We start from the raw sequence: 20,262 nt of genomic DNA on the forward strand, positions 1-20,262 counted from the left end.
ATTATGTCAGTGCAATGTGTTCTGTTTATTTTAAAGATAACACCAAATGCTACTACAGTGTCATCCAACTTCTCTTACATTTCAAGTGGCAATCCACTATTTACCACTGCATAAGGCATAAATACCAGTATTCCAGCTGTGTAACTAAGTCACCAGTCGGGTCCAAAACTGTGGCAGGGATCTGTCTTATGTCCTCACTTTAGGTGGCACCCTTCCGGGTGAAGGCATCTCACCTAACTTAAGTACAAGATTTCAAAGAGTTGTGGAGGGGACTCCCTGGCTCAGTCCACTGAACCATCAATGACGTCTGAGACACATACAACATATTAGCATATTGGAGTCTTGGGAGCTCCATTGAAAACAATAGAGGGCTCTGGGCTTCTAATGGCCGGTAGACGCCCAGAGCTCCAACATTCCAATGTTTGTTCACAGCTAATGCTGTGAACAAAAAGGCCTCACGGAGCCTGAGGGGATTTCGGTACCCTCAGGCTCTGTGGGGACCTTTGCTTTACAAATTAGAACATTATGTCCTCTAGGGGTGGAATGCTCTAATACAGCCTTAGAGCCCTCCGTAGCAGGCTCTAAGGCTCTACCAGCCATTTAAGGCCCGCTCCCTTGATGAAGGCCCTCTAACACTTGAGCGGGCCTTTAATGGCCAGTAGAGCCCTCTACAGAGGACTCTAAAGCTGTATTAGAGCATTGGAATGTTGGGAGCTACATCAAAGACAATGGAGTAGATCCAGCGGTTATAATGGCTCGTATAAGCCCGGAGCTTCATGTTCCTCTCTTTTTAATTTCAAACATTCTACCCTTAGTGGGTGGCATGTTCTAACAACCTTATAGCCCTTTTGCCTCCAGCTATACCGGCTGTTAACCCGTTTACCGCGGCGTAAAATCTGCCGCAGTGCGGGCGTTTCCGTGCGCGGGCGGGGCCGCGTCAGCCAACGGACGTGCGCAGCACTATGGAGGTAGTGCTCACGACGGCCATTGGCCGACGCACGCATCAAAGGGGTTAAAGACCCTCTAGCTCGTTATAGCCTCCCGCTTCGGGCCAAGAACTCAGGTTCAGGGCCATTAACTATTGCTATAGCCCTTAGCAATGGCCTATGAGTCTATATCGACTACCCTTGGAGATATCACAAACAACTAAGTCAAGCTTCATTAAATAGTGATCTCCTCGCTTCTGGAATCGTTTGTAGATTCGCCCCCTTATAGGGATTCCAATGTCCAATTAGCACCTTCTTTTGTACGACATCCAGCTGTTTTTCATAAACATACGACTACTGACCGTCCACGAGAGAAGCCACATGGAGCCAGCTCTGTATATGAGGAGGGTACTCTGAATAAATCATTTCATATAGCTACACACTAACAATGAGCTGTAGACACCAGTCTAGCAGATCTTGGCCCATTCTGCACTGACAGTGACACAGAAGAAAATACACAATAATGCTGTAGAACTCACAGTATTTGCAGGTATACTCAATTTCCGAAGTTTTGTGCATTTTCTAAAATCCTGCTAGAACGTCATTAATTATTGACGTATTTCGGAAACTTTCACGCATCAACTTCTGCATTTGTTTATTTTTTGCTCAAAAGAAGCAGCCAGTAGTTATTGACACAAAAAGGCTAGTCATACAGATCTGGTGGCTACAACAACCACAGAAGAAAGAGGGGTGAGGAGAGAGGCAAACGGAAATGTGGATACCAACTGTGCTCATCAGGAGTCCGGTTGAAACTCCAAAAGGTGGTTTTGAATGTACAAAGATCCAATTTGAGATTTGGTAACCTATTACCGAATCGCAAATTGAGTTTGCGATTTTGTACTAGATGGAGAGTGTATTTATGATGTCCCTTCCTAATGCCATATTGCAGTGGAATGTCTAAATGTTGTGCAACCGAAATGCAGTCACAATCATTCGCATTTTACTGCCAACTCAAAGTAGGTGGTAACTATTCGTAAATGGGGAGGGGTCCCCAAGAAGCCCCTTTCCCTATGTGAATATTTGGAAAAACATTTTTTAAGGGCAGGAAGTGGTCCCATGGACCATTGCCTGCTCTTAAAAAAAGAAAGGATAAGTTTTAATTTTCCTTTTTGAAAAGCATCCCGTTTTCCTTTAAGGAAAACAGACTGCATTTAAAAAAAAAAAGTTTTATTATAAAGCAATCACAGACATGGTGGCCTGCTGACACCAGCAGGCCACTATCCCTGTGATTATTGTGATTCCCAATGGGTCGCAAACCGAGACCAACCTCATGAATATTAATGAGGTAGGTCTATTTGCGACCCACAGGGAATCGCAAAATGTGTTAAACACACATGTGTATATGGCTGTTTGCAATAAAGAAATAGCAAATTGCAAAAATGTGCTATTTGGTAATGACAAACAATTACCATAATACATCTGCCTCTAAGAGCTGAAGTATGCACTTAGTTGTTTAGCATAAAACAAAGGTCGACATCATTTTTATCTTAAAACTGGTTTCTAAATATCCACCACCCACTCTTCAAGCTTGCATAATAAAATTAATTTTCACAAGAGACTAAGTCAATAGTCCATCATCACAAAGGTGCCTGCGGTGCTGTAATGTTCAGCTCATCTAGTTAGCCCATTTATTAGCGCACGCGAACGCTGGACTACATTCGCTACTTGATCGCTTGCTTTACCCTTGCTTTCAAGGCGCGATGGCTCCCCAGTGCCCGCCCAAACAGTTTAACATTCTGTCGACGTTTCCGTCCACCGTGCCCTTCTCCAGGGAAGCGCACCATCTACCACCCTCCTATTACCGTGAATAAAAAGTTACACTTACCTCCAAACTGCAACAATGAATCTCTGCTGGAACAGTTCAAGAGTCGCATCTGTTACATTATCCACTCGCTCAGTGAAAGAATTCTGTAAAATTGATACTGCAAGTTCTTTTTAACGTTCAATGTAATTTGTTTTATAAGGTAGGAGAGAAAAATCCCTCTGGTGATGTTTTTTGGAAAATGTGGCCAATTACCACTTCGCAGAACCTATGTTCTATGAAACACAATGTTAAAGTTCATGCAACAATGCTCCATATAAATATATTAATGACACAAAAGGCAGCCTAGTGCGATTCAACACAGATACATTTCTGTTGAACGTTAAGGAAGCAGCCATTGATGCACTAGAACAAGCCATTACCAGCCAGGAGGTTCAATGTTCAAAGTATGCTGTAGTCATCACTCAGTGCTAGAACAGATCAGTCATACCCGGGCTACTAACCTTACCACACCCCCCCCCAAAAAACAGGGCGCAAGGACTCAACAACCTACAGTTAACGTTCCAAGTGTTTCTCATACTCCGATTATGGGGGTCTACCTCAGACGAGGGGAAAAACAATGCAAGAACCACCGGCAGATACAGGCAAAAATGAGACACCACTTTCCGACAGTAACGAAGATCCGTCCTGAAGACCACTGTGGTATGTTAGGTTTTTATATGTTGGTCTGTTTCCTTTAAGCTGTGTTCTCAGATCAAGGTTCTACATGGAATGTTTGTTTATGGTTTGAGAGCAGTTGCTGAGAACAATTCAAGCACAAATAATATATTGACAGAAAATGAAATGTGAAAATCTGGATAGTCAGGGTTGGTGATATGGTTCATGTGGAGTTACCAAAGGGAAGGAAAGGGTACAGCAAGTATAGTGTCCACCAGAAAGTTGTTAAAGTGAGTAACAGGTCCGTTCAATTGGAAGGTGGGAGGATTTGGAATTTCAGCAATATTGTTGTTAAATGAGGATGGTGTTTGCCATCTTGTATTTTGATATCTCATGATATTTATATCCATTGAGAATTTCTTTACTCAATGTTGTATTTTTTATTTGTGTAGATGTTTATTATCTTGTTGTTGGTTATTGCTTTGCGTGTCTTTGTGTGTTATCTAATGAGCTGATATTTGTTGTTGGTCATGTGGAGCCTTGGGAGGGAGATGTGTGGTATGTTAAGTTATTATATGCCGGTCTGTCCCCTTTAAGTGGTATTCTCAGATCAAGGTTCCACATGGAATGTTTGTTTATAGTTTGAGAGCAATTGTCGGTGGGACTTCATCCAGGCTATACATGTGCTGTGGGTTTCTTGTTACCACTTGCAATAAAGTACATCTTCAAACTAGAACTACTGGAGTCCTTTACTTTTGGATTACTTGTGGGATTACAACCACCACCATATCCCAAAAAATTAGTATAATCATAAATGTATGTGATGAATATATGTTACGTTATGTTCATTTGTATAGCGCACTAATCACCAGAGAGGGTATCCATGTGCTTGGGCAGGTGTGTAGTTCCTAGGGTGCTTTTAAGAAGAGCCAGGTCTTCAGCTTCTTGTGGAACTCAAGATGTGAGGAGGTGGCCCTGAAGTGTTGAGGGCGGTTGTTCCATGTCTTGGGTGCGATGTAGGAGAATGACGGTCCTTCAGTTTTGCTTTTACGGATGCGGGAGTGAGGGCGAGGGAGAGTGAGGCAAAGCATAGGTGTCTGGTGGGTTTGTGAAAGCGTATGCAGCTGTTCTGGTATTCTGGGTCTGTGTTGTATATGGATTTGTATGTGTGCATGAAGTTTGAATTGGCTGCGCTTGTAAATGGGGAGTCAGTGAAGCTTCCTGAGGTGCGCCATGGGAGGTAGAGTATGCGTTTTGCATCAGTATTCTGGATGGTCTGGATTTTGTGTAGGAGTTGTTTGGAGATTTCAGCACTGAGTGTTGCCGTAGTCCACCCTGCTGATGAGGAGTGCTTGCATGACCGTCTGTCTGGTATTCTGAGGCAATATAATTCTCTGATTTCTGTAAATATAGAGATAAAGTTTGGACAGGAGTTGTCCTGCATGCTGAAGGGTCAACTGCATGGCTCCCACTGACCTGGTGCAGTGTAGATCTCCACTGACCAGTATAATGAGAAGTCACTTACCAGTCACGTTGAGACATTCATGGAAAGAAAGTCAAAAGATGGCGCTATCCTAACTTTTAGGCAGAAACTACCTGGGCCCATGTTACTAATCGGATGCACTTTACCTTTTCACACCACGGAGCAGCTGTACAGGGATAGTGCATCCTAGTACAGTGAATCTGTTGCCCCCAGTGCAGCCACAAACTCGTTCTGTCCCTACAGCAGCACATTAAGTGAAACAGAGAGGCTGATTCAAAACTGCTCTTTGGTTCACAATGCAGACAGCAACCTGCCTGCTCTTTGAAGAGGGATCAGAGATCCCCTCGCAGGGGGGGGGGGGGGGGGGTGCAGTGAGTGAATGGACACCACTACAAGGGGGTCTTTGGGGGTTCCATGGGAGGCGGACCTCAGGGGGCGTACTGACAGTGTGCCTCCTACGGGCATGTTTGTCTCTACCTTGGCGCCCGTATTACAGATGTGGGCACAAAGTGATTACTTCACTTGCATGGGTAATGGTCCCATGCAAATGAAAGAACGCAGTTCCACAGTAGCGCTAGCGCCTCATGTGCACCATCGCTTTCTGTATTAAAGAAGGAAGGGGATGCACAAGTGTCTGCAGCCCATTCTCTAGTACCATAGTGCCCAGAGGTGCACGAAGCAGGCGCAGATGCCCGTTGCACCCCTGGGCAATTCCGACAGTAGGGACCCTGGTGTTGAGGGGAACACTAACGTTTTGCAAGGAATGATCTTCTACTGAGTTCAACGTCCCACCTTCTCCCTGCCACTGGATGGTGCTTGCAGTGGGAAAGGCACAAGGTGTCTTGCAGCATCAGAGGCTGATGTGGCCGCGTTGCCATCACAAGCCAGTGCTCATCCACTTCTTACAAGCAGGAATTCCATATGGCACCATTTGACTATCAAGCAGTTTCGATATAAAGGGTGAGTGAATGGATTACAATGCGCCCTCCTGGCTTTCTAACTACATTGTGGGTCATATTGACTTCAGCAGGGCCAGGGACCTGTGACACGACTTGGCAACGTCTAGAATGGAGGTGCGTATGGTGCCAGATCTGTTAAAAGTTTATGATTGAGCTAGACTGTGACTTTCCTCTGCCATCCTCAGAGGCGAACAGAGCCACACCAGCTGCCAATGGCCTGCAACGAGGCACCATGGTAAATATGCCCTGGGGTCGCTGATGATGCAACAACAAGCCGCATATGCCTATGCTGTGTCGTCGATTCACATCGCTTGCACAATGCACCTGCAAATGCATGCCGCCTGCGTTCGAGGCCTGACGCAAGGCACGAAAATAGATTTAATTGTGCCTCATTTGAATGGGACAGATTCCTCAATCAACAACCTCCAGCGCTGCCTCAGACTGTGTCCTTGCCTCTGGTTTGGTACTCACAGAGGGCGCGAGTACTGCAGCTCCCCAGAGTCCGCAGTATGAAAGTTCCCACAAACGATAAAGTCCTCAGTGTTTCGTGTGAGTTACCTATTATCCCATCTGTCATAGGGTTCTGAAGATTCCCCGCTAGACACCGGGGTAGGTTTGAGGCTGCCAGGCGACTGCTGCTGATTTCGAAGCAGTTACCTGTGCTTTAAATCCTTCTGCATTACTCTTAGCACCAGTGCTTAATTTGAGGCAGTGGATTCCGGGTGCTCGGCACGGGCACTTATTTAGTTTCAGGTGCTCAGAACCAGCACTTAATTGTTATCACCACACTTATGACACTCTGCCACATGGTGGCGCTGCTCATCTAATTTAGAGATGAGCAAAACAACGGTTGTTTACAAATACAATATAGATTAAAAAATACTAATACCTGCCACCCCAGCCATTCCTTTAGCTTTGGGGAGCTAGAATAATCTGAACTGTTGCACTTGCAGGTGAGAGAGATGGTTAGTAGCTGTTTTGGTACCGTCATTGGTAGCGATGACGGGGCAATGGGTGGTGCAAGCTGCAGTGGCGGCCTCCTGGTCAGGGCCCTGCCACATATTATTTTACAAATTAAGAACTGCTCAGCACAATGCCCCTACCTGCGTCCCCACCATTCTTTTAATTTTATATGGCTTAGATCCAAGAACAGAAACAGGCGCGCCTTACTAAGAAAGTATAGCAAAGAAGACAGCCACAGCAGTGAAGGTATATGTGGACAGATACAAAGATGCAGTGCTATAGATTGGTGGATGAGCCAGCATGTATTTTGTGTATGTATTGCACCACTCCAGTACTTGTGCAGTGCAAACCTGCCCAAGAGGCAATGCCATGCTGAAAAAGGCAGAGCCCAGGTGTACGATTCATGGTCATTTACAGAACATGGGAGGCTTAAAAAGCAGACATCCTGCTGTGTAAGCTGCATTACTGTTTGTGTCATCAGCCAACACAGTGTACGGTATGTCTCATCATTCTATTATTGCACAGCTCGCCCCCATGCTTTTGTTACATTGCCATTCTAGAATCAGGCTGCTGTAGTTCCAAGGGGTGTATGTAGATGGGAGGTTGTGGGTGAAGGAGTGTTGCCCTCGCCACCAACCACCTCGACTACGGCAACACCCTCTACACATGCATCTCCACCCAGCTCCTCATAAAACTCCAGGCTCATCCTGGACATCCCCAAATGAACCCACATCACCCCCCACCTGACAGACCTCCACTGGCTCCCCATCCAGAAGAGATGCGAGTTCACGATCCTCACGCATGTCTACAAAGCCCTTCAAGACGTAGGACCTGCCTATATCAACCATCGACTGAACTTCCAACAACCAGCTAGACACCTGAGCTCCTCGACACTCACCCTCACACACACCTCCCGCATCTGTTGCAGATGCAGCAATAGCTGCTATTCTCCTACATCACTGCCAAGACTTGGAATGACCTTTCCCTCCAGCTCCGTACGGCCCCCTCGCTGGCAGACTTCAGAAAGAGACTCAAGACCTGGCTCTTCGACACAGACACAGCGCCCAAATACCCCTTGGGGTGACAGTCATGTATTCTACAAATGCTGTTCGATTGATTGATTTCGCTGTGTTCAGGTCGCAAATAAATTACTGGTCATGTACCGTCCGTCCCCGTGCATCATTACTTCAATTTGGCGGCAAGCTGTAGCTTGCAGCGGCCTGGACAATAAACCCACACTACATACTGGAACATACCATATGTCTTTTTAGCCGATTGTATTTTCAGTACTCTCATTCTGAAATTAATCTTATGATTAGGAAGATTTTAGTGTGGAACTCGTATGTGAAAATCCTTGGTCAATTCAAAGGGTTTTTTGGCTCCCAGGATAATATACTTGTGTTTGAATTTGATGCAACATAATTCGAGATTAGAAAGGGTTCTTGGCGTTTTAAATGAGAATGGTCCTAGTGTAGAACATTCTAGGTCTTGCCGAGAACAAAGCCACGTCCTTGGCGCACAGGGGACCTGAAGAGGGACTTGAGCCTAAAACTCCCATAGTTGAAGCAATAAGTCATTCTCCAGCTCCAACAAGCAGAGATGATGTGAGGTCTTATCTAGATCTATCCGACTTCTTTTCCAGGTATGTATATAAGTTTGCAGAAAACAAAGACAACTTCTCAAAACAAGACAAAATTAAGGAGGAATGAAATGTGCCAAAGGAATTTTGAATCAATCAAAAAGGCTATTGTCAAGAGACTTGATATTTTGGACCTGGATATATTCAACTGGAAGCTGTGTATTAGCCTTGCTAGATAAAATAAGCAAGAAACTGGGAGATAAACTGATTTGACATTTAAAAACACTTCTTTTTTTTACCTTCAACATCTGTCATGGAGGGTCTTGTTAAACTATTATTCACAAGTAGTGTAATAAAACAATGGACAGTAAATGAAGGGGGAGCGCGATGTCAATAAGGGTGTGCAGCCTCTGATATCTTGGCACTGATGTTGCTACCTCTGACGTCAGGGGTCACAAGGGGCAAGCTAGGGGGAACAGCTCTGACCACTGGCGACCCCTAAATGACATCCATGTCAATCATCTCGGTGCATTGGGCACGTGGTCAGCAGCAAAGTAAAAAATGCTTTGTCAATGTGGAATGTCTCTCCATGAGCAATGCATAACCCCCCTTGCTGCAAGGTCCCTGGCACCAAGGTTACAATATTTGTCAGAATTCTGCTCAACACAGTTTGATTTGTATCACTCACATAGCTTTATAGTTTATAGCTTTATAATCGTATGTATAGCTTCAATAGATATTTTGGAAATTCAATCATTTTTCTCTAAGTATCAGCGCAAGAGTTCTGAAAATACACATATTTTGATTTGAAGTCTATGCTTTTCGATTTCGGGGTACATATATGAATTCGATGAAGCACAGTCGTCCAATTTACTTCCCTGGGCTGCACACAGGAGAGTCACTTACAGCGCGCTGGAGAGCTGCCAGTGGCTCACAAGCTACTCGCGGGAGAAGCCTGGAGTGGATGCTCAGTACATCTACAGCCTGGGCCATTGGCTTCAGAAAATTGAGAATGCAACATCTAATCCGGTGCACGTCACACCACATCTCCTTGGAGGGAAACCAGCACAATTCATCTTTGTCCAACCACGATTCTAACATTGGATTCCACACCTGTGTGCAACGCCTTTAGAGTTCAGGACGATGCAGAGGCGACTCCTCCATTTGGGCGGAGGAGTGTCGCCCCACAAGCCCCAGAGCTGAAAAATAAAATGCTAATAAATTAATTATTACCATATTATTTTTGAGCAACCCATCCTGAACTAAGTGTCAGTACGGGCGGCCAGTGCTGCTGAGTGGCAGCTAGGCCTGTGCTGTGAACTCCACTGCGTTCACGGAGTTTTCTGCACTTCGCGGAGCTCACGGAGTTCAGAAAACTCCACTTCGCGTAGCGCAGCAGAGTGTTTTCCCTGCTCGCCCTCACCAACGGTAAGTGGGCAAGCGCGAGATGGCGCTCGGGTAGAATTTCTACCTGAGCAGCAGAAAGAACAGCACAAACAGTAGTACACGCCACACTCCACCACTTGCGAAACTCCGCAAACTCGGCCCAGACCTAGTGGCAGAATGGAGCTGTGTGCTTTAAAATGTGTATGTCTCTTGGGACGGCCAGATAGACTTGCGCATTCTAAAGTTCTCTAACCTGGCTGTCTTTGACAGCTGAGTTTGAGAAAGTGCAGGCCTCCGTTGCTCTCAGGAGCGCTGAGAGTGCCTGCTCCATCCAATGCTGTGAGAGCAGCTGCAGGATTGGGTAGTGACGTTTCCTTTCCTACCTCCAGAGCTTCCAGAAGACACCAGGGGGCGAGAATGTCATGCTGTAAGTTAGGAAGGTAAATCTATTTTTGTGTGCCCCTTGCTCCACCACCCTCAAGACAAGTCAGTCACCACTGGGACAATGCAAAGCCCCAAACGTATATCTTACCCCTGCCCCGGGCCATTTTGGATCTCTTGTCTCCTAGGTCCCTTGCATAAAACAAATACATGCTTTCACAGTCTATTGCAAGCTCATGCACCCCCCACTCCTTTACCTGAGGCTCTCATAGAGACCATACATTGGCAGGAAGTCGATGTCCGAGAGGAACATGTACGGCGTGGTCACCCTCTTCATTGCCACATTGCGCAGCAGGTTCACTGGGTAAAACTGGCCTTCCTTGTAGACAATGTGGTAGCCCACATTTTGGCGATTCAGCAGAACCTCGGAGCCTTGGGCGTAGCGCAGGAACTGCTGGGCCTCGGCGTCGGACAGGTAGAGGGCCAGGCTGATGGGTCCCTCCCAGTGCTTGCAAATAGCCTCCAGCATCTGGAGCCTGGAAGGAGAGACGGGAGGGGCATTCAGACTGATGGCCAATGACACAGGGCTTTAGTCACTACACATAGCTTCAGCATCCTCCAAAAACCATGACTACTCCATCACTCCACAATCGTAAAGCACTGCTTCCACATGTGCCCACCTGCCTTATGCCACTGTAATGTGTGCCCCAGCTCTGCGTGCCCCAGCTCTGCGTGCCCCAGCTCTGCGTTTCACCCTACACTCTGTGCAATTAATGTAGAGCGACTGCTAACTCGGTCACTGGTTCTACCCACTTCCTCACCTCCACAGTTCGACTCCATCCATCCATGAATCTGCAAGCGCGTGCTGCTCGTGAGAGACACACTAAGTCTAGTGAGAAAACAAAGGGAGATGATGTGGCTTAACAGCTAGAATGGTTGAACTTGACACTGGGGAACCAGGTTCGAATCTCACCAGGGACGCTCAACATACTGCGATTCTGGGCAAATTACTTAATCTCCCCATGCCTAACAAAATAAGTGTGTCTGTCTGTCTGTAACGTAACTGGTGCTCAAGTAAAGTGCTCTGATACCTTCGGGTTGGGTTTACGTTATATAAAATTCCCCTCCCCCCAAAAAAAATAAAAAAGGGGAACATGTCATTCCTTGGTTTTGGTGATGATGAGGCGCCTATGCTGAGAGTCCAAGGCGGGCTTAGAAGACCTTGTTACTGATACCCATGACAGAGCCCCATTGTTTTAACAAGAGATTCGGCAAGTGCTATTTGGGTGGTGAAAAGCACTAAAGGGCAGGGAGAAGAGGTGGGTACAACATGGAAAGTGTAAGGGTAAAGGGGGTCCCTGGGTGAACTTCATGGTTTGGCTGCACACACCACAGAAACATACCTACACCCTGAGTTGCTGCCACTCCTCGTCTTGCAAATGCTTCTTCTTGAATATCTTCCAGTTCCCCAGCCCCTCTGGCGGTAGCCAGACCCCGTGTCTATGGGCACCATTCGCAGACGCCCTGAGGAGGCTGTGCTTCCGGTCGCCCACTGCTGAGCAAGAAAACGAGAGGGCCCTACAATGTCACCCCTACTTTACTAAGAGCTGTGAGGCATTCACGGAACGTCCTGGATAGTGTCTGAGGGGGGCAGAAGCAGACTTCTAGTTGCCCAGGATCACACTCAGCCAGTTATTTGTTATATTGATTTGTATAGCACCCTAATCACCCGAGAGGGTATGTGTGCAGGTGTGTAGGTTTGTGACGTAGTCAGTCAGGCAACACCCCCAGCTGGGAACTCGATGAGGGTTGCCCTGAAAGAGGTTATCCGCACTGGGGAGCAGGTGAAGGTAGCCAGGGTCTAAGAAGGGTGGGCACCAGTGTGCACACGTGGTCCTAATTCTGTACATGTCTATCTAATGTGAGAAAGTGCTCCAGACCCAGTTGGAGAATGCCAGCTCAGTACATGTGGCACAGCGGGCGCCCTGGCTGGGGAACATCTGGCCTTGCTTGAGCACATGGCATTGTTTTATGCGGTGAGAAATCATTATACACACGACCCTTCTAGACAGGTCTCAGGCACTCTGGGGGAGGGAGGGAATATGTTGTTCTTTAAGAGAAATACCCAGATGCACTCACTCGAGACACCCACCCCAAGAAAAAAGTTGCTTCAATGTTGTCAGGAGAGGGGGGCTTGGGTAGGACACATTGCCTATCTGCTCATCTCAGGGGTGACTAGCAAAGGAGGGGAGTCATGAATTCCTGTAGCAGAGCTGGACAGGGAAACATCCTGATTTTAAGAAGGATACGAAACCAATGCAGGAATATTAGTTGCTTACTAGGACTCACTCCTTTCAGACAATCAGGGTGAAAAGTTTGAAGGAAATGGTAACAAACTCCATTTTAATTCGGCGGTTGCTTTGTGCTTTTAAGTTTTACTCTTGTATTGCACATTGATGATTGCATCTTGAGATGACGACACAGGCGCGCGCTACGCCTTTTCCATCTTTAAACATGTTTGATTGGAGCGTGAGGGGCGGTGTGTGCAAAAGCAGATGTGCTTAACCAATGGCATTGCACTGCACTCATCACAAACCTGATCACTTATAGGCGCATCAAATTCATAAAAGCACACAATGCAAGTCAGCTTTCTAGGAAAGTTACGGACAAACTGCTCTACTGCTTCTCAGAGCAGACAGGGCTGGGGCAGAGTCCCTCCCATGTCCGACTCGTACGGGACTTTACCCCGGCCCTACCGCCGGCCTCAGTCTGATTCTCCAGAGTTTGCTAGCGGCTGCTCTGCGGTCGAGGCGCTTTACCTGTCCATGGAGAGCTGGGCCACGAGGGTCACGTCGGTGCCGTCGGCCGCCGCCACGTACTCGTAGTGCAGGAAGTAGAGGTGGGTGCGGTGCACCGTGAAGCGCTCCCTCCGGAACTCGTAGCAGGGGTCGTCTTCGTCCAGCTCCGAGAGCTGTTTCTGGAGCTGTGGAGAAGCACGCGGGAGTTAATGACGTCACATTCATGAACTGATGGCTGTGTAAGGTACCAGTTACTTCAAGTCACCCAGAAAGGCACAAAGGACCCAGGAAAGAATGTACAGACCCAAGGGGAGGCGGGGGGACAGAAGTGAAGACCACCCCCACGCTGCCTCCTTCCAGGGTTATTAGACGCATCCTAGCCTCGGGCCCCCTTCACAGCGCCCCCACCAAGCGCACACCTTGCAAAGCGCCACAGCTCCCTTCCTGCCCAGCCTGAGGTGCAGCGCTGGGTTATTCATGCCCACCCGGCTGTGTCTTACTTGCCGTCTTAATGCACTCACAGCGGTGTGTTACCGTTTACTAACTGCACACCCCGCGGCGACACCGGCTCCCTGACCTGGACTGGAACCGGGGGCGGCCTCGGCCTCACACTAAACTGGAAGGACTGGGGCACGGACGGTGGGGAGAGGACCGCCCCACAGCCCGCTGAAGTGATGGAGTCCGTCCAGCCTCGGGAAAGTGGGGGTGAGGACATGTACCAACCACCCCCTCTGCTTGGACTGTCTCTATCCCACTCTTGTACGTACTAAAGGAGGAGGGAGGGAAGGAAGGAAGGAGGGAGGGGTGGGTGCAGGGGAGGAGGGAGGGATGGAAGGAAGGAGGGAAGGATGGGTGCAGGGGAGAAGGGAGGGATGGGAGGAAGGAGGGAAGGATGGGTGCAAGGGAGGAGGGAGGGATGGAAGGAAGGAAGGAGGGAGGGGTGGGTGCAGGGGAGGAGGGAGGGATGGGAGGAAGGAGGGAAGGATGGGTGCAGGGGAGGAGAAAGGGATGGAAGGAAGGAGGGAGGGATGGGTGCAGAGGAGGAGGGAGGGAAGGAAGGAGGGAAGGATGGGTGCAAGGGAGGAGGGAGGGATGGAAGGAAGGAGGGAGGGGTGGGTGCAGGGGAGGAGGGAGGGATGGAAGGAAGGAGGGAAGGATGGGTGCAGGGGAGAAGGGAGGGATGGGAGGAAGGAGGGAAGGATGGGTGCAAGGGAGGAGGGAGGGATGGAAGGAAGGAGGGAGGGGTGGGTGCAGGGGAGGAGGGAGGGATGGGAGGAAGGAGGGAAGGATGGGTGCAGGGGAGGAGAAAGGGATGGAAGGAAGGAGGGAGGGATGGGTGCAGAGGAGGAGGGAGGGAAGGAAGGAGGGAAGGATGGGTGCAAGGGAGGAGGGAGGGATGGAAGGAAGGAGGGAGGGATGGGTGCAGGGGAGGAGGGAGGGATGGGAGGAAGGAGGGAGGGATGCCAGGAAGTAAAGCCCGGAAGGAGGGATGCTAGGATGGAGGAAGGGTTGGAAGGAGGGAGAGATGCCAGGAAGGAGGTAGGGGGAAGGAGGGAGGGGGAAGGAGGGGGGGTGGAAGGAGGGGGAGATGCCAGGAAGGAGGGAGGGGAGGAAGGAGGGAGAGATGCTAGGAAGGAGGGGGGGAATGGAAGGAGGGAAAGATGCCAGGAAGGAGGGAAGGATTCCAGGAAGGAGAGATGGAAGGAGGGGGGCATGCCAAGAAGGAGGGAGGGGTGCCATGAAGGAGGCAGTGCTGCCAGGAAGGAGGGAACAGTGCCAGGAAGGAGGGAGGGATGCTAGGAGGGAGGTATGCCAGGGAGGAGGGAACAATGCCAGGGAGGAGGGTACGATGCCAGGGAGGAGGGTACGATGCCAGGGAGGAGGGAGGGATGCTAGGAATGAGGGAGAGATGGAATGAGGGAGGGAGGGAACGGTGCCACAAAGGAGGAAGGGGTCAAGGAAGGAGGAGGCGACCCCAGGAAGGAGGGAGTGATGCCAGGAAGGAGGGAGTCACGCCAGGAAGGAGGTAGTGACGCCAGGAACAAGGGAGGGATGCCAGGAAGGAGGGAGCGATGCCAGGAAGGAGGGAGAGATGCAAGGAGGGAGGGATGGAAGGAAGGAGGAAGGGTTGCAGGAAGGAGGGAGGGTTGCAGGAAGGAGTGCAGGTGACCGAAAACCCTCTGCCGGAGCAGAACTTGCCACGTGAGCTGGTTATCTGTGCTCACACCATGGAAGTGGTTCCCCTCGGCTGCCTCGAGGCGCTCCTTCAACATCGCCCCCGGCATTCCAACAGGGGGCAGGCTACAGCTTGCCAAAAGCTATGTCTTTCACAGGAAACCCTGCTGGAAATGACATCGAGAGTAGGTATTCTGAGAGTAAACAGCGCAGTAGTAGGATCACTCGTGTGTGGTCACAGATCACCATACATGTGTAATGGCTTGGGCCATAGGCCACCATTCACCTAAGTAATTACCACACAGACATGATGGTATGGCATCAGAAACTGGCCCTGGGCACGTGCGCCGGGCCCCTTTATTGACAGGGGCACATGTCCTGTGAAACCTGTGATGGATGGGTGTGGGGTGAGTGTGGAAGTCAGCCCTCTGGGTGTGGCTGTTGGAAACAAATGATCAAGAAACACTAGAACGTGACCAGCTGGGCACTACAAAGGGCACCAAACTAGTGTCTAGTGAGTGCTGACAGCTCTCGGAGCCGGAACCCATGGACCGATGTACTTAGAGGACAGGGCAGGGACCACAGCCCAACTCTGTCTGCCACAGACTCTCCCACTGTGTGAAAGGCAGGGTCAGAAGTCATGAACAGCAATGGCCTGGGTCAGCAGTTCCCAGTCTGTGCGCCGCTCCACCCCGGTGCGCCATCCACTGTAGCCAGGGGCGCCGCACACTGATGCACATCAGCTCTGTCACCGGTCCCTACATTTCTACCAAGAACACGGCACACATTCCTATGTATCCAGCGCTGCCTTATTCCTTTTTGAAAAATGGCAAATTCAAAGTCAAAAGCACTTCTACTTGGAGAGCCCAGTGGGCGGACTCTCCTTCATTAGTGCTCTAAGGCAATATCACAAGCGGACTGCATGGGGGCTCCGCCACAGGCCACCCACGGCAGGCAGAGGCACCAGACGGGCGTCGCCCTTCTGCTTTGTGCCCTCAAAGGCTGACGGAGCCTGGTAGACAGCGACTGGCCGCTACTGGACCAATGGGGGCTCTTTCCTCGGTGACCCTGTGGTTGCCTCAGGCCTGTGCTGCAGGTCCAATGGGGGCTCTTTCCTCGGTGACCCTGTGGTTGCCTCAGGCCTGTGCTGCAGGTCCAATGGGGGCTCTTTCCTCGGTGACCCTGTGGTTGCCTCCGGCCTGTGCTGCAGGTCCAATGGGGGCTCTTTCCTCGGTGACCCTGTGGTTGCCTCCGGCCTGTGCTACTGGTCCAATGGTGGCTCTTTCCTCGGTGACCCTGTGGCTGCCTCCGGCCTGTGCTGCAGGTCCAATGGTGGCTCTTTCCTCGGTGACCCTGTGGCTGCCTCCGGCCTGTGCTACTGGTCCAATGGGGGCTCTTTCCTCGGTGACCCTGTGGTTGCCTCCGGCCTGTGCTACTGGTCCAATGGTGGCTCTTTCCTCGGTGACCCTGTGGTTGCCTCCGGCCTGTGCTGCAGGTCCAATGGTGGCTCTTTCCTCGGTGACCCTGTGGTTGCCTCCGGCCTGTGCTGCAGGTCCAATGGTGGCTCTTTCCTCGGTGACCCTGTGGCTGCCTCCGGCCTGTGCTACTGGTCCAATGGGGGCTCTTTCCTCGGTGACCCTGTGGTTGCCTCAGGCCTGTGCTACTGGTCCAATGGTGGCTCTTTCCTCGGTGACCCTGTGGCTGCCTCAGGCCTGTGCTGCAGGTCCAATGGGGACTCTTTCCTCGGTGACCCTGTGGTTGCCTCAGGCCTGTGCTACTGGTCCAATGGTGGCTCTTTCCTCGGTGACCCTGTGGTTGCCTCAGGCCTGTGCTGCAGGTCCAATGGGGGCTCTTTCCTCGGTGACCCTGTGGTTGCCTCAGGCCTGTGCTGCAGGTCCAATGGTGGCTCTTTCCTCGGTGACCCTGTGGTTGCCTCCGGCCTGTGCTGCAGGTCCAATGGTGGCTCTTTCCTCGGTGACCCTGTGGTTGCCTCCGGCCTGTGCTGCAGGTCCAATGGTGGCTCTTTCCTCGGTGACCCTGTGGCTGCCTCCGGCCTGTGCTACTGGTCCAATGGTGGCTCTTTCCTCGGTGACCCTGTGGCTGCCTCCGGCCTGTGCTACTGGTCCAATGGTGGCTCTTTCCTCGGTGACCCTGTGGCTGCCTCAGGCCTGTGCTGCAGGTCCAATGGGGGCTCTTTCCTCGGTGACCCTGTGGCTGCCTCCGGCCTGTGCTACTGGTCCAATGGTGGCTCTTTCCTCGGTGACCCTGTGGCTGCCTCAGGCCTGTGCTACTGGTAAAATGGGGGCTCTTTCCTCGGTTACCCTGTGGTTGCCTCCGGCCTGTGCTGCAGGTCCAATGGGGGCTCTTTCCTCGGTGACCCTGTGGCTGCCTCCGGCCTGTGCTGCAGGTCCAATGGGGGCTCTTTCCTCGGTGACCCTGTGGTTGCCTCCGGCCTGTGCTGCAGGTCCAATGGGGGCTCTTTCCTCGGTGACCCTGTGGCTGCCTCCGGCCTGTGCTACTGGTCCAATGGGGGCTCTTTCCTCGGTGACCCTGTGGTTGCCTCAGGCCTGTGCTGCAGGTCCAATGGGGGCTCTTTCCTCGGTGACCCTGTGGTGGCCTCAGGCCTGTGCTGCAGGTCCAATGGGGGCTCTTTCCTCGGTGACCCTGTGGTTGCCTCCGGCCTGTGCTGCAGGTCCAATGGGGGCTCTTTCCTCGGTGACCCCGTGGTTGCCTCCGGCCTGTGCTGCAGGTCCAATGGGGGCTCTTTCCTCGGTGACCCCGTGGTTGCCTCAGGCCTGTGCTGCAGGTCCAATGGGGGCTCTTTCCTCGGTGACCCTGTGGTTGCCTCAGGCCTGTGCTGCAGGTCCAATGGTGGCTCTTTCCTCGGTGACCTTGTGGTTGCCTCAGGCCTGTGCTGCAGGTCCAATGGGGGCTCTTTCCTCGGTGACCCTGTGGCTGCCTCCGGCCTGTGCTACTGGTCCAATGGTGGCTCTTTCCTCGGTGACCCTGTGGCTGCCTCCGGCCTGTGCTGCAGGTCCAATGGTGGCTCTTTCCTCGGTGACCCTGTGGCTGCCTCCGGCCTGTGCTACTGGTCCAATGGGGGCTCTTTCCTCGGTGACCCTGTGGTTGCCTCAGGCCTGTGCTACTGGTCCAATGGGGGCTCTTTCCTCGGTGACCCTGTGGTTGCCTCAGGCCTGTGCTGCAGGTCCAATGGTGGCTCTTTCCTCGGTGACCCTGTGGTTGCCTCAGGCCTGTGCTGCAGGTCCAATGGTGGCTCTTTCCTCGGTGACCCTGTGGTTGCCTCAGGCCTGTGCTGCAGGTCCAATGGGGGCTCTTTCCTCGGTGACCCTGTGGCTGCCTCCGGCCTGTGCTACTGGTCCAATGGTGGCTCTTTCCTCGGTGACCCTGTGGCTGCCTCCGGCCTGTGCTGCAGGTCCAATGGTGGCTCTTTCCTCGGTGACCCTGTGGTTGCCTCAGGCCTGTGCTGCAGGTCCAATGGTGGCTCTTTCCTCGGTGACCCTGTGGTTGCCTCAGGCCTGTGCTGCAGGTCCAATGGTGGCTCTTTCCTCGGTGACCCTGTGGTTGCCTCAGGCCTGTGCTGCAGGTCCAATGGTGGCTCTTTCCTCGGTGACCCTGTGGTTGCCTCAGCTGGTTCTGGGCTATGTACTGGCACAATGCCCGGTAAAGAGCTGCTCTTCGGCCCACACATGGGTCCTGATCGGTCTATGTTGTGATGCTATTCTGCATGTTACTCTTGTAAGAAAAAAGGGAACAACCAGCTTCCTCATTCCCACACGACTGAAAAAGTGCTCGCAACCAAATAACGCGTATTGGCGGCAATAACACGGAATAGTTAATATATGTTAATCCCCTTTACCATTGTGCCTATCATAGGATGATTTTCAGCATTGCTATGTGTCTATGATGCATTTTCCGTCTTTGTATGCCTGTTTTTCCCATCAATTCTCCATTCATTTCATTGTCTCTATGGTGAGTTTCAGAAAAAAGCGAAAACGAATAGAATGCTTTTAAACAACATTGAGATTGTTTGCATTTTTGGCGCGTGTGTGTACATTTATTGCCGCTATTGTCTCTTTGTTGGTGCTGGTTTGCATGCATTCTGGTTAAAAGCAGGGAGGGCAGCTCACGGAAGTTAGTCAGCAGAGACTACTCTGGTATCTTGGCGTGGAATTTACCGCTCACCGGAAGAGCGCGTGAACCGAATTTGTGGAGTCCACCTGCCAAATATTTCAGCATTGCAGGTGCGTGCTGTGCACAACCCCAGGGGTAGCAACTCTTTAGATGAGGGCTAAATCTAAAAACTGGCAATTGCTTGGCTGTTATGGGGTTCTAGTTCAGAGGCCTGAAACAGAGGTGCCCGCAAAGTATCCGCCAGTCACGAGACCCGGTCTCGCAGGGCAGAAGGGGGTGGGTACAGTTGTGATGAGCAAAGACAGGGATTTAACGCAGCCCCTAAGGGCGCTCAGGGCAGTGAGGTGGCGGCAAGAAGAACATCACTTGAACTTGATGATGGCATGGAAATATGGAATCTCCTCTACCACAGAACGCGAGCTGGAGTCAGTTTCTTAACTCTCCACTTTATGGCAGGGCTAAAAAGAGTTAAAATAGTTTCCCTACGATCCCATGATATTTCAATCTAGTGAGCTAAAAACTGAACCCATGCTTCCCTGCTGGGGCTTCCAACCATGTCAATGGAAGAATAGGGAGAATGCCTCCATTCCGGACATGGATGAAGTGTGAGTTAGACATCCATGTGATGTCATAGACACAGCACTGTCAGATCAGCCGTCATGAGACCTGTGACATCATCGCCCACAGTAAGAATCATGTATTTATGGCCAAATGAAAATGTCTCAATTTAATGTGCAGGCCTCAGACATCTTGTATTTGACATCACCAGACATTAGGACCGTGGCAGACCCTTTTTTTATTTCTAAACAACTGGGATTCTAGAAAACTAATAATATACGCCTGCTCTCTGAGGTGAGCACTGCCTTGCATTTGCTTTTTAAATTACTACTGTTGCCCTGATAAACTCAGCCTTCCGTTTCGTTTTGATATTCCTGATCTCTGTATGCTGGTCTGTTTCATGCTAAACTTGCTTGTCTTTCA

General features: G+C 50.8%; 1 protein-coding gene across 2 annotated transcripts in view; it reads right to left on the minus strand.

Moving 5' to 3' along the window:
- The window catches only part of LARGE1 (LARGE xylosyl- and glucuronyltransferase 1), a 998,660-nt gene that overhangs the window by 48,660 nt on the left and 929,738 nt on the right, over positions 1–20,262 (minus strand). For both annotated transcript variants that reach the window (XM_085651963.1, XM_085651962.1), the window contains exons 11-12: positions 12,976–13,139; positions 10,414–10,692 (exon numbers count right to left, since the gene is read on the minus strand). In XM_085651963.1, coding sequence (XP_085508089.1) covers positions 10,414–10,692; positions 12,976–13,139 — 443 coding nt within the window. The remainder of the gene's footprint in view (positions 1–10,413; positions 10,693–12,975; positions 13,140–20,262) is intronic.

Source organism: Triturus cristatus, chromosome 4_1 (assembly GCF_964204655.1).
Source record: "Triturus cristatus chromosome 4_1, aTriCri1.1, whole genome shotgun sequence".
In the NCBI taxonomy this organism is placed as follows: Eukaryota; Metazoa; Chordata; class Amphibia; order Caudata; family Salamandridae; genus Triturus; species Triturus cristatus.